Below are 14,927 nucleotides of genomic sequence, written 5' to 3'. Positions count from 1 at the left end.
AGATAGAAGGATACTGAGGGTGGTCAGACACTGACACAGGTTGCCCAGAGAAGCTGTAGCTGCCCCCTCCCTGGAAGGGTTCAAGGCCAGGTTGGATGGGACTTTGGGCAACCTGGGCTAGTGGAAGGTGTCCCTGCCCAGGGCAGGGGGGTGGAACTAGATGAGCTTTAAGGTCCCCTCCAACCCAAACCATTCTGTGATTCTGTGATTTAAAAACTAAGCTCCTCTGGCATTTGACAGATTTTTCAGATGGAAACTTTTTTTTTATTACCGTTTTGGATTTCAAACCATTTCTTTTAGAATAAAAACTTTCAGTTTTTCTATGCATTGGGCCCACCTGTAGCCAGTGGGTGTTCAGGTCTTGAAAGCAACATAGAAACCAAGATATTTGTCCAGGGCAGATTTGTCCTCCCCCTCCAATCTTTCTTCTTGACCTGTAACTACCTCAAGTCATACAAGCATTTATTTTACTAAACCAGTTGCTAATCTACATTCAATACCTCTCAGAAGAGAGAAGCCACATTCATTCCTCACCAACACAGGCTTTGGAGACCACATCTCAAAAAAAGGAGTAACAAATTTGATTTTAGTTGTTTTCATTACAAGCATCGGACACACAAACATTTCCAGTTTTAATTAAAAAAACAAGTAACTTGTGTCCAAGTCTTTTAAGGCTAAAGAATTTAGTTTAAAAAAATTATTCTCCTCCCTCCCTCTACAATCTTTTATGGAGTGAAATAATCCTTTAATCTCACATGAGCTAGATTGTCCTTCAATTCAGGCTTGGATTATTTTACAAGTCTTCTCCATTTCACTGTGTTGTTTTCTCCCAGCTTCAGTGCAAGATTAATTTGGGGAAGTATATAAAGCTGTTTCCTGTGGGTGGATTATCGCAGCTATTTACGAATTTTGATGCTAATCTGATTCTGAACTCTTCGTTAAGAGCAGACATCTTCCTTCCCACATAAAACCAGCAGCTTTTGCCTCAGTGCCCATTGCCCACCAGTGCTACAGATTAACAGAGTGAGCACGGCAGCTGCAGGTGTCTGGAGGGAGGGCAAGAGTATACAAACTCTTTGAACATGATCATTGTAAATGCAAGTTTTCCACTGCAGCCAAGATGGTTACTCACAGATGACCTTCTTTCAGAAGTGCAGTTCAGCTGCAAATGCAGAAAACACATTTGAACCAAGTAAACTCTTAGTTTCTGCTCCATTTTTGTTTCAGCCAACACACACTTTTCTGTTCCAGGAACTTACCCAAGAGATTAAATCACTTTGTTTCCCCTTAAACTTTAATATTCAACCCACCTCTTTATATAGGCATTAAGATACTGAAATCCAGCCTTCAATTAAAAAATAAACACAAACATTTTGCATTTTCCTCCTTTTCACATCTCTGAAATGTCAGTAAAGAACTGGATGTTTAAACAGAGAGACTGACAAGATACTAAGCTGCAAGAAAGGGAGTAGCAAAGCATCTGTATCATACATTTATTACCCTTATCTTCCTCATTCCTTTGCCAGTTTTGAATTGCCTACTTTCCTACAAAGGGGTACCAGGGTATCTAAGTAACCCAAAACTACTGGAAACAATCGGCTTATGTCTGGGTCTCAACTTCATCCTTCAGGGCAGCAGAATTATTAAGCACATGCTACTCTTCTGAAAAAGGCAGTCAAACATTAACTTCTTTATTTGCATGTGAAGTATGGCCAGACAGAAACCATGTTTAGAAAAAAAAACCCCAGACCACCCTGTCAGGTCACATTAGACCACTTTCTTACATGTAAAACAAAAGATATCCTGAGAATGTTCTGGTGAGGAGGAAGAGAGGAAGGATAATTGAATCAAAGACCAGTTTAAAAAAAGTTGCCAAAACCTTGAAGAATAAAATCATAGCACAAAGTCAACAACATAAAAATGAAGCTTTGTAAATCTGAGGGGGCCATATCTATTCACTACAATGGTTACTGCTAGATGTGGTATACAACAGCCACAAGTTTCCTCTGATCCATCTTTCTCTAAGAAGAACTGAAGTGCCTAACTGAAGGAGCAAGTCTGCTCAAGTGTATCCTCCTGCACAGGGCACAACACTTCTTCTACAGCTTCAGCGCTTCTACTTGCAATTGGTGTCTGGCAGGAAGAGACCTCTTAATGGAATAAAAACAATCCTGCTGTCTCCAAGTACGTGACACGCCACTTCATCTGGAAATCTGTTGTCAATGCAGGGAAGGTACTGATAATTGGTGATTGGCAGACAACGCAGCTTCAAGTGTGCAGCTCAGAACTAAGCTGTGCACTGGCAAGAGATGACAGCCTTCAGCTGATGACTTACTATTACCTCTTTCAGCAGAAATTGAAAGTATTTTCACTCCTTCCCACTTTTACATGATACCAGGTTTAGCATGATAAACCTTGAAGTGATAGCTATGGTAAAAATATTAGGAAAATAAATTTGGGAAATTATGCAACTATAAACCTAAGTAGTTTATCACAGCTTTAAGTTTCCCCCACTGGTACATTACATCATGTTAACACAGTGTTGGAAACTACAACAAGAACAAAATGCGCAGGAACACAAGGTACCACATCAGAAATATACCCAAGTTCCCATGGAGCTAACAAATTATAAATTCCTGAAAAACCCATGGATGGCTCTATCAATAGAAGGTTTCTGGAAATATCACAGGAACTCTGTCCTTTCCCTTCAACCATATGGCCCTGCTTATGCCATCAGTGTTCTTTTTAAACAAGCAACCCTCAGGAATTACGGACCAGTGATTTGTTACAGAGCACCAGGAGCATCCTCAGCCCTTCTTCAAGAAGGAAAAAATACTGACACCTGTTACATGTTATTTATGAAAGTTTTTTGCTCCATTTTTGAAGAAGTAGTGGAGTCCTCCTTTCACAAAAAGTCAGCAGGCCAAATCTGCCATATAAAATCCACAGAACCTTGGTTTGAATCTGCTACGCACAGGGAGCAGCACCCAGCTGTGCTTTGGCAGAACAGTGAGGAAAGGCAAGAAACCCAACACCACTAGCCACTGTTTCCATCTCACTTGGATCTCTGTCAGCAATCAGCACGCCATGGCTCCCCTGGTCAACATCTAATTGCACAAAACATGGGTAACAGTGGCTCTACTGGAGCTGCATTCCCTTCTCTGTTACAGGCCATCAGCACTGGAAAAACCAAAGTTTAGCTATGCAAGCAGATGCCCTCCAGAGTTACCTCCGCAGCTCTGCCTTGCTACCTGCCTGCATCCCTCCTCTTTGAGGAACCTCCTCCCTTACTCTAGGAATGAGTAAGTCTTCCAGGCTCATTTGCTTAAGTTTGTTTGGTGTTGGTTTGTTTCACTGCTAAATATCAAAACCTTGGCATGAAAATGAAGAATTATGAAACCATTTCAACAGTGTGTCAGGAACATCTACTTGTACAAACGCATTAAAATGGTGTTAATACAAAAATGTAACATAAAAAGATTAGAACCAATGGGAAATGAAGTACTTCAAGGATGGCAAAAGTGCTACAAAAAAGATAAAAGATTGCTGAATGCAGAGTTACTCAAGGCAGCTTTTTGGTTTTTTACTATTTCAGGCCTATTTCCAATTTTATCCTATAACCTACTAATTTATTCCTCCCCCACTGATCTCAGTTTCTCTTTCTGCTAGGTTTAAAACAACATTTGGAATTTTCTACGGTTACACAATATTTGAGAGAGATGTTTGCATTGCTTATATCTAGTTTAAATCCTACACATACTGTTTACTGCAATATTTGTCTCCTCTAAACACCTATGAAGTTGAAAAGGAGCCATTACACATCCATCATCAGAAGTGTGGATCTGATTTATGTAATGAAAGATAACGATCACATTCCAAGCTTACTAGGGAGACGTAAAAACAGTAATAAAATATTTTGTGTATACACTGGGTTGCATTTTACTCACAAGCATGAGGTCCCAATGTCATACAAGATTTCCCCTCCACCGTTCAGCATTTTAGAGATCACAGGAAAAGTGCTTTCTTGCATTTCTGCCAAATGAACTTAAATACCTTTTGGTTTTCACCCTACACTATTTTAGACTGCCTGTAGTCCTAGAATTTTTTTAATCCCTAAATCAGCCCTACTTCAAGCCCTGATGGGCCCTCCAACCCATCAACTTACACTTTTTGACAAGAAAGAGCAGAGAGCAAACTCGGACCAGTAATCAGTATGTTCAATAACAAGTGTTTAAGACCTGCTTGTTCTTCCTCCAAAACAACACTCAAACTCACAGAAAAACCCTCCAACACAGATTTTTTCCATCCTACGACCATGCTCTCATCCTCAGGAGATCACCAGTGTTTACTATCCCATGCTTTCTCCCTGCTTCTCGCATACCTCAAAAAACACACAATGAAATTGAGCCCCAGACAGTGATCAGAAATGGAATTTCTTCACAGGAGCAATGAGCAGCTATTTACTTGAACAAAAAATAGCTATATCCCCTGATTCTTATTAAGTAAACACATACTATCATGATCACCATTAACAGCTGGTACTGTTCAAGCATTGCTTAGTGACTCTGAGGAAGAACTGTATGTTAATGTTTTAGCAAGGGATTAGTTGTTTGCTAGCTGTGGGTGAAAAGCATGTTTCAGAGATGAGGCACAGAAGGGCCCAGACTTGTCGATGGGAGGAGAATACTGCAGAAATTGGGCTGTGTAGGTGAATGTTGGGTGGGGGAAAGGAGAGGGATCTGAACAGAGTTTATCTATAGACTGCAGTATAATGGAGGAGGGAAGAGAGACAGATTATTCACCAAAACAGAGTCCTACTGCCAACCACTCCTTTAGGCATCACCTTAGATAAACCTCGGCTAATAGCACAGGGTACTAGAGCTGGCTCAAGTAGTGCTCTGCTACACTGCAGCATAAAGGAATTAGAGGAAGAGCAGGGCCTGAGCTGGAAATTGCTGTGAGGGAACTGATAGATATAAACTGAAAACAGATGAAGACAGATTTATCAAAAAATTACTAAAAAAAGCAGAGGTTTTGAACTAGCCACATTTTTATTCTATGAAACTATTGCAAAATATTCCCAGTTCTTCCAGTCAGAGGTACATCTTTCATTGCAAAATTGAAGAGCAAACCATACCTGAGTTAGAACATCCAGCTGTCCCATAATATGCTCCAAGGTATTTGCAAGACTGGTCTCTTCCTCTTGCTGCGCATGGTTCCTATCAGAATCCTGAGGTTTTGTTTTCTTAAGATGAACACCACAATCCATCTCTGATTGCTAGAAAAATAAATAGACAATCTGCTATTGCGATGCAAACAACTGGAGAAGGATTGCTGTTTCATGGAGGGTAAAGAGTAAAGAACAGTTTATGTTGGGACAGTCTATGCTGTTAAAAATGGGCAAAAGAGAACAGGAATTGTTCTTGCTACAGCTGGAAAAGGAAAAGCTTCTGCAGACTTGTCTGTCTTTACCAAGTGGAGGGGTGTTTTTGTTGTTTTCTGGGCAGGTGGAAAGGGTACGGGGGGTGGTGTGCATGATTTTTTTGTTTTTAAACATTCATCAGGAAAGGCAAACCTTAGATAATAATTTTATAGCAATCCTGCATGGTTCAAGTTTTATATATGCAAAGAGCTTTGGCATGCTCGTATGGTACACAGGCACTGACTGTACAGGTAAATGAAGACTTAGTGAAGACACATGGAAGTTCTACATCCAAATCATAAAAAAAAAAAATAATCAAGTAAGCTACCCTGAGAGGAGTCCAATTATTTCACTCCAACAGTGCAGTAAAAGCCTCTCTCCATTATTGGTAGTTGTCAGAAGGCAAGGACACAGTGCTGTAGTTAAGTTCAGCAAAAGCAAGATGTTCCAATGTGCATTAAAACAGTTTTGATTTAGTCATTTTAATTTTGTTTGTATCTTGAACTGGTTTTCCCTCCTCAATGAGGTTAAGAACAAGTTTACTTTGAAGCTTCAGTTTCAACTGTTTTAGTTATGCAAGCTTGAATATTTCATTCAGAATAAATTAAGTTTTAAAAGCACAAATAGATCTTTACTAGAGAACTTATTCTTTCCTTCTCTTTCAAAACGGTATCTTTCTTCTGGAACAAACACTATTTGCATTATTTATCTGCATTACTGCCAGTAAAAGAAGTTCAGAGAAGTTTATCTAACTAAACAAGGTAGCCAACTGATTAAGCAATTGCAGACTTCAATTTCTCAATTTACACTAACAGACAAGATTTGAATCTAACACCAAGATCACAGCACTGAAAACTTAGTTCTCTATGGCCTGATGCCAGGTGCAGCTCCATCCCATGCACTTACTCACATAAATGACTGAAGTTTGCAAATCAACAAAGCAACAAGGAATTATGACCGACTGAAAAAGAGGTCTAAGTTCTCCTGCATGTACTTTTTCTAAGCAAGAAGAGTTGCTTCCACCTCCTCTCTTACACACGCTACTATGAACACATTTCTTATCAGCACTGCATTGATTTATCTGCTCATCTCTATATTTGATGCCAGGTGTATGCAGATGTGCAACTAAACTGCAACAAGACTTTACACCAGCTCACATAACTTTAAACCCAAAACTGTTCAGTGCATTATGAAGAGATATATATACACATATATGTGTATACACACACACCCCCCCCATATATATCTTAAAAATAATTATATATAAAAAACTTGTGCTGCTGGGAGTCACTGATATCAGCCACAGAAAGGCTCCCAAGGTTGAGGTCCAGCCCAACAGTTAAGCTAAACAAGCAATAAGCAGTGCAAAACACAAATGTGACTATATAGGGAAGCTGGAGACTGGGGCAGTGGGAAGAGGCCACAGCAGTAGTAGACTTTGACAGGAGCATGGCTTGCTGCTGTCCCCTAACTGCTAGTAAGGGCCAACCATTCTTCCAGCCCCTGCCAACCAAACTATCCTCATACAGCCAAGCATCACAAAACCCCAAGGAGCAGGAAAGGAGGGGAAAGGTTTAAAGAATACATATAACAACTGCTCCACAGGGGTCACGGTGCTACCCCACAGGCTTGGGATGCAGCTGGGTAGCAGGTGGTACCAGCCATGCCAGCCTCCACTAATTTGTTTCCTCCCACTTGCTTAGATAATTCGGATTACCAACAGGCCCCAGGCCAACACAGCCCCCACTCCAGGTCACATTGCACAGCCTTGGCATGGGAGCCACACTCAAACTACTCCTGTGCTGCAGGTAGCCCAAGAGCCACATGTTGCTCACTGATGCATTGATTTAATCAACAAAAATATGTTCTTGCAGAGATGAGATACAGCCAACCTTACAAAGCTGCTATTTGCTGTTTAAAAGTAAAAAGAAAAAAAAACCCCAAACACTGCTTTTCAATGGGTAATTAGCATTAAAAGCATGTTTTCTTGTTATTTTAAGGCTATCCTATTTTGATGATGTAACTTTAGGCCAGTCAATCATGGCACAGTAGAAATTTGAGTGAGCTAACACTGCATACAACCTGCACTTAAAAACCTCAAATGATGATGAGCTATCCACTTCAAAACCCATTAGAACAAGCTGACTCACAGAAGCAGAAAAATGACTGTACCAACATATTTTCTCTCTCTATCAGACAGCTTTTCATAAAAAGCTGCTGGGTTAAACTCAGAGTTGATATTCTCTTTGCTACAGTCCACAAAGTTTAAGAGTCTGGCATATTCACAAGGCCAATACGGCATAGATGTTTCCACACCCAATGCTTTAGGGGTCAGGTGGTCCCTCCTCGTGTCAAGTTGAATCCAGGGGCAGCAGCAGCTGTTTGTCACAGATGCTACATTCTGCTGATGAACTCACAGGCTATGTACCACCCCCATGAAAAGCCACACAAGCCACCTCCACAAAGCTCATGCGGGCTCCTGAGGCACCCTGAACAGTAGCAACACCCCCAAGAACAGAAGTACATCTACATTTAAAAACAGAAGCATGATAATATGGCATACTGCCCACTTCAAACACTATAACTGCTTGAAAGGTTCCTCATCATCAGGAAGATCGCCTGTAGCTAGTGCCTTCAGCAATGAAGTTCTGAGTGAGTTCATCTATCTAAACTAGGGACACATCCAACCAGCAAATAAAAACTATGTCAATGTGTCAGGGAGTGTGACTTCCAAACAGGAGGCTTTCAACTGACCAGGGGCTTTGAATATTTAGTTCTAGGAACAAGCAGATCCTACCCAGCCTACCCTGCCACAGCAGGTGCAAAAGCAAGTATCCAACACCCACACCTTCAGACAGCACTTTGAATCACTGCCCACAGTCAGGCAGAGGAACTGAAGTCGGTTTGCTCTAGCTTCTTACTCATCCCACCCACTCTGATGGCATCAAGCTGAAGTCTGGGACCTGTCCCAGCAGGCTTCTCAAAGAGGGGCCCTATATACAGCTTTCAACAAGGGTTAAGCCTGGATTTGCCCAATGCAGGCATGTCCAGTGCAAGGTGAAGCTCACTGAAAATGCCTGCAAACTCTCAGCTAGACACACAGGGAAACACTGCAAGGTGTAAATGCAGCCCATGATGTGCAGAAGGACAACAGCAAAGGATCGGCTGACAGCCAACCCGGCCAAGGCGGACATGCACACTGCTCCATCTCAAAGGCACAGCACTTCCTTTCCGCAGGTTAAAGGAGCACGTCTGCATCCATCCAGATCAGATTCACTAGACTAATTTCAACTCACTGGTTTTAAAGAGGCTGAAGAGCCCAAGTAGGTATATTTGTGTTGACACCACCCAAAGCATGTCGCTCTGCTACCAGCTAACAGAAGCCTTGTGAACAGTGGGGAACAGGGATTCCATGGCCTTCCTACCATGGCATCAAAAAGAAAAACAGGGTGGTTTGGTTTTTTTAACCCTTTTGAGTTTTTCATGCCAAAGTCTCCATTTGTTACAGTCAAGGAAATCTTTGCCTGCTAAGAAAACACAGCTGGGACTTCACTGGGCTGATGCTGGGGCATTTTACAATTATCCTATATCCAAATGGACACCCAGAATTTTGTTTGACATTACTTTTAGAAAGCTGCCAAAGATTTTGATGAGCTCAAACACACTCTTCTTCATTAAAAAAAATTGGAAAGAGACTGCAATGCTCAGAGGACAGGTTGTCTGCCGTAAGCACCCACCTGGACTTCTGTCATAGTTCAAATACAGCAGTGACACCAGTTGAAGTTGTGTTATAAAGGCAGTAAGGCCACCTCTACCAAATCATTAGTACAGCTTCCAAATTTGACACTGGTAAGCATCACTGTGGGGTCCTTCAGAGGAAGCTTTGCCCTTTACATTTTAACAGAAGAGGGAAATATTCAGAAACTTTCCCTTAACAGCCAGACTACAACTTGTACTTACCACTACCTTAGTGGCCAGTACATTTGAAAGGAAGTGTGCACCCAAGTGAAGAACCACCAAATTGCCCCCAGACTGAAACCTTTTCAGATTTTGTAAAAGAGGATTAAATCAGCCCCTGCTACTGTCTGTAAGAATGAACAGGAAAACCCTCACAGACCAAACTACAGCCATCCTTCTCCTAATAGCCATCTCTATCAGGTGGTGAGCCAGCCACTAGTGATTTAAATCCTAACAGTTCTTTTAAAAAATTACAAAAATATGGAAAGAGCCCTGAAATATGCATCGGCTTTGTGACAGTCTCAGTACTGATGAGCATCACAAATAGAGACACACACCTGTGCTCTCATCAGACTCACCTGCAAGGTAAAGTGCCAGCTGAATCCTGGCGACAGGCACCAGAAACAATGACACTGCTGCAGAGGTTTAATTTATTTCAGTGAGAGTTCAAGTGCACAATTTATTCAGCACAACCGAACAAATGTATTTGCCATCAAATATCTTATTACAACATCTGCATATTAAGCACTGGGAGCATAGCAAGAAGCAGCTGAACATTAAAGGAAGAATAGATGAACAGTTTCAGAGTACAATATAGCTCTCAGTGACAAAGGGAAAACAGAAGTGATTTATTTATAGCAACCACTTAAAGACAGCACAGTGCAACTACTTGGGGGAAGGGGAAAATTAATCAGCCTTCATTCCAGAGGTCTCTTACTGAGCCTCTTATGAAAATTATTCTGGCTAAACAGCATTCTGGCCAGCTATTACAGTGCTGATCAGGGGGTGGGGGGCAACTATTAGCTACACAACACATGTATATCTGTAGTAAAATTGCAACGGACAACTAGAAAAATGCCATTTTGCTTTCTAAATGGTGATATTAAGAAGATAAATTGACAGGATAACTACCTACCTGAATTTTACACCTAGTAAAAAGTAGGATTCTTATAATTCAATCTAGAGGAAATATTTCTTTTCCCTTCTCTTCACCTTTATCCACTGGAAGGGAGGAACTGAGTGGTGTGTGTGGGGGGGGGAAGGTTCAGCTTTACTTTTAAGTCCTTTTAAATCAATTTCCACAGTGTATCTATTGTTTTGCAGTTTTTTGTTTGTTTTTTAAAAAAAAAAAAACATGAAGTTATCATGAATTAATTTTCAAGTATCTAGAAAAATGCCATCCCTTTCAGCAACACATACCTCCAATGTATTCAATTCAATACAGGCAGCCAATGTATTAAAATTCACTAAGTGCAATTAAATTCACTATCTTAGCTCAAAAAATTCCCCTAGAAACAGAGGGGCAGAAACTCCCAAAGGTGGTGTACACTGTTTATTGGGACCTCAACTCTACTGATCCAAATGAGAGAGAAATACCATTAAAAGACTTCTATTCCGAGGAGTCATTTTCACCATAGGTAAAGTGATATTTTTAATGTGTTCCCAGAGAGCAACAGTGACATCCAGTGGAAGCACATTAGCTTCAAGGTAAACTCCACAGGAAGGTCAGATGGAGTACACCATGCTAGATTGAAGGACTCATTAAAAACTGAGAGGTAACCTCATTTCTCCCTGCTACATACAAATTATCACTGACTGAACACAGCTCTCCAAGCACAAGCACATTTCTCTAGACTGGAAGAGCATCCCCTCTTCAAGGCAGCACTGAAATTTCTAGAGCAATCACATTCTTCAAGACTTGCGTTACTCCACATCTACTGTCCAGACCAGCACAGGGTAACAACCAGAAATGGGATACAAGTTAAATTAGCTTTGTGAAACAATTTATATGACTATTCATCCCTGCTCACCTCTTATTTCAGGATCCAAGTTGCAATAACAAAAGGGGGAGGGAGGGGGAGAAAACAAAAAGGGAGGTGAAAAGAACATCACTTCCCTTTATTTTTGTTTCACACCAAAAGTTAAAGTTGGCTTAGATATGCAAGAGGCCAGAAATTTAGACAGAACCCTTCTCCCTCTTGGTGCTAATAAAAATGCTGAGCTAAAACATTAAAACTTGGCACCTCTATAGTAATGGCCATGTTTTGCCATAGGCCAATATATATTATATCTCTGATAACCCCAAGAAGAAATAGAATTAATAGGTACATCTCCAACCCCTCTAAATCCCAAGGCACTCTCATGCCAAAGCCTAAGTGAACCACTAACAGAGGCATGCAGATGGAGTAAGGTTTGTGTATTTTAGGTGAAGCAGCATTATACCATCCAGCTCTGCTGACCAAGCTGCCAGGAAGGAAACAAACAGGGCTAACAGCTAATGGCCAGCCACAGTGCTCAGACATGCATGAAACCAGCCTGTCCATACACAGAAGGCTGCAGTTGGATTGAAATTTGTATTTGCTTACAGAAATACCAGCATCCCATCTCTGCAAGTGATGCTGTTTGGCAATCTCCAGTCAAGAGCAGGTCCTCACCCTGCTCCTGCCTGCCAGAAGGGAAAAGCTGTTCCCCTCCCATGTTTGTGACCTTGCTCTTTGGTTCACTGTTGGTCCACTTAACTCACCTCTATACTCTATAAATGTCACTTTTAAACCAAAGACAGACATTAGTACCATTGTTTGAGGTAACTTAAGGTAACAAGCATCTATGCAGACTGCTAAAAGCATCCAAGCTATGTGCTGTCCATGCTTTTCAGTTGGCTTATACTGAGCACCATTATATATACACCATGGCATCAACTGGTTGTGTGCCAGCTGAGATCAAGTTTGTGGGGTTTTTTTGTGCTATATGATCTTTGTTTTATAGAAAAAGTTGACAGAAAGTAGATCGCTGCACTGATTTCCAAGGAGGAGCGTATCTGGCATTGGAAGGAAGTCACAGCTCCTGATAAGCTCCGGCAAAGGGGATCACCACAACCAAAAACTTGTAGGAATATAACTAAAAAAAGCTAGGGTTTCCAAATGACTAGTAATTAATGCAATACTACATTAATTCACAGCCTTACTCAAGAAAAACAATAAAATAGGAACTAATCTTCAATAGTCAACTCCTTCCCAATTTGAGTTACATTTTAAATAGCTAAAAAGCCCTCTACAAACATCAATGAACAGGAAAGTTTTGTACACATTACATTTCCAAAAGCACAAATGGCATTTCTGTGATGAGTGAAAGTGGGAAACGGTAATGACAGACATTGAAAACCTGGTGAAAGAGTGCATGGACAGGTAAAACTTAATGACTACCAGCTGTTCCAAAAGTAAAGCAGGTCTGTATTTATTAAGAAGGAAAAGCTAAGGGTAGCATTCAACATTTTAGATTTGTCTTTTCCTGCTTTGCTTAAGTGTTTTACCTCCCTTAACCACCCCCCCCCCCCCCCCCCCATCAGTCCTGGTGTTTTCTTAGGACATATGAAGGCATCTCCTGGAATTTAGTATGGAATAATTAAACTCTGTTGCACAGGTGATGCTCAACAGGCTATTCTAACACTGCTCCTGGAGAATCACAGCACCAAAAATTTCAGAGGAACAGTTCCATGTGGAAACAAGCCACTAATACGAACAAAGAGATAAGTAAGAAAAACACTGGTAAGAAATTTCACCAAGAATTGAACTACTGCTCCCTGGCCCCATTTAAGATTGCTCTTGGGAAAAGCTCCCAACAAAAATCAGCCAAACACTGAAACAAAGTGTTTATGCTCAGCCCTGGGTTATCCAGCTATGGGTTCTTTTACACCAAAAGCAACAGTCTCCAGGGCAAGAAACAAAACACACACAGTGATACCCTGAAGTGTGAACAACGGCTTCCAGCTCATTTTCTTCATCAGAATCATTTGCCTCTTCTTAATGAAATAGGTATGTATATGCTGCGTAACATACATAGGCATGCACGTGATATGTATGTTACTTATGTATAAATGATGCATGTTGTGTATATATACACATATGTAAACATATGCAGACACACACACATAACATGCCCATTTGTTATTACTCTTGCTTGAAGTTTGGATTTTAGCAGAAAAGTTAGAGATTTTAGAAACTTTTAAAGCTTGAGCTATCTTCATCCATCTCAAAGCTGACAGAATAGCAGCTTGGAGAAAGAACAAATCTTGCCTCTGTCTCTTCTCTTTGAATTGTAACTCAAGCATTAAAACAAGCCACATACAGCAGCAACCTAAGTGGGTGAATTCACATTAATTTGCCTGAGATGCTGAACTTAAAAGGCAATTTTTATTCTGACCAATGATGACTTATCAGGACTTGCCTTATTGTTCCAGAGCCTTAAAGAATAAATCTATTTGCTGTAAGATGACAGAAATTAAAAGCTGATCCTCTTATTTCTGCAAAAAATCTTGTCAAACCAGAGCACAAGGGAAAACAGTTGTAGCAACACTGCTGCTCCCACCCACTAACAGGCAAAGCTGTTGCAGGTTGCTGCAGTCAGCCTCTTGGAAAGCCAAGCTAAGGGTGCCTACACCCTGCCTTTTCCTCTCTCTCAGGTCCTCACCACGATCTGATCTGATAAACAGCCTGCAACACTGTGTAAAAAATGTTAACACACAAAATCATAGAAGACGTAAGTTTTCATTTGTCATGCACACCCTTCTCCCCTTACACTGACCAGATCAAGAGAAAAGCAAACATGAAAGTTTCACGGGAAAGAGCAACAACATAGGGACAAAACCCATTAGCCTGTGAAAAACTCAGTTTCACACAGCAACAACAGAAAAAAGCTGAAGGAGGAGTATTAGAGGGCTAGCCATTAACAGAGGCTTCCTGGAACACCTTCCAGAAAGAAGGTCCACTGTTAGCTGCTTGCAAGGTAGAAACTCATTTGGTTGAGTGAGGGAAAACCATTTATTTTGCTCTGATGCAGCCTCACAGTCAAATTAAGATGCAGAAAATCAGTGAGATCTGCAGCAAGGCTCCACAAAGCACACAGTCAACTGATACAGCTATCCAGTTCTGCTCAGATAAACTCGAGCTTCCTGGTATGAAGAAACCTGGCACTGTTGCTAGACTTTATTCTCCAGTGAGTTAGAGTCAGACTAGAGCTCAGCTGAATCCATCCTTTTCAACAGGGAAACCAAGGGGTTATCCCCTTGGGGGCTACCCACAAAACAGATGACACAACACTGATGTCTTCCTGCCTGAGGTTCTGTGCTGGAACCAGGTTATCTGTACCTGGGTGAAGGAGTTCAGATAGGCCTGTAAACACACAAGACCAAGGTTCTATCTCTTGTTAACAAGAACGTGTGTTTATAAACGAATGGGCAGTGTGCTCTTTCTGGTCCATGTTAGCCATAGTTCCTACTGACCATGCTACCATAATGGAAAGAATGATAGTTTTCCCAGAGTCTGAGGATGCTGAACCAGGCAGGAAGAGATCAAGCAAACATTCTCAACTAGCCAGGCTTGCTCAGTGTGACAGCTGCCTTGGTCAACTAAGTGTCTGGTACCTCTTGGGGGTCAGAGTTCATCCCCCTCTAAATCTCTGCTTTCCAGCAAGATGAGTGGAAGACACCACAGGAGCACACTCCTTGCACAGAAAGAACTGCTAGCTGTTCTTGCTAAAAGGACATGTGCAA

The 14,927-nt window shown here is 41.2% G+C and overlaps 1 protein-coding gene across 12 annotated transcripts in view; it reads right to left on the bottom strand.

Moving 5' to 3' along the window:
- POC1A (POC1 centriolar protein A) overlaps nt 1-14,927 on the bottom strand; it is a 93,690-nt gene that overhangs the window by 9,416 nt on the left and 69,347 nt on the right. For all 12 annotated transcript variants that reach the window (XM_074836366.1, XM_074836367.1, XM_074836365.1 and 9 more), the window contains one exon: nt 5,138-5,278. In XM_074836366.1, coding sequence (XP_074692467.1) covers nt 5,138-5,278 — 141 coding nt within the window. The remainder of the gene's footprint in view (nt 1-5,137; nt 5,279-14,927) is intronic.

This window comes from Strix aluco, chromosome 11 (genome assembly GCF_031877795.1).
Source record: "Strix aluco isolate bStrAlu1 chromosome 11, bStrAlu1.hap1, whole genome shotgun sequence".
In the NCBI taxonomy this organism is placed as follows: Eukaryota; Metazoa; Chordata; class Aves; order Strigiformes; family Strigidae; genus Strix; species Strix aluco.
Note: the sequence above shows the minus strand (reverse complement) of the source record. Positions and strands in the feature narration are given on the sequence as shown.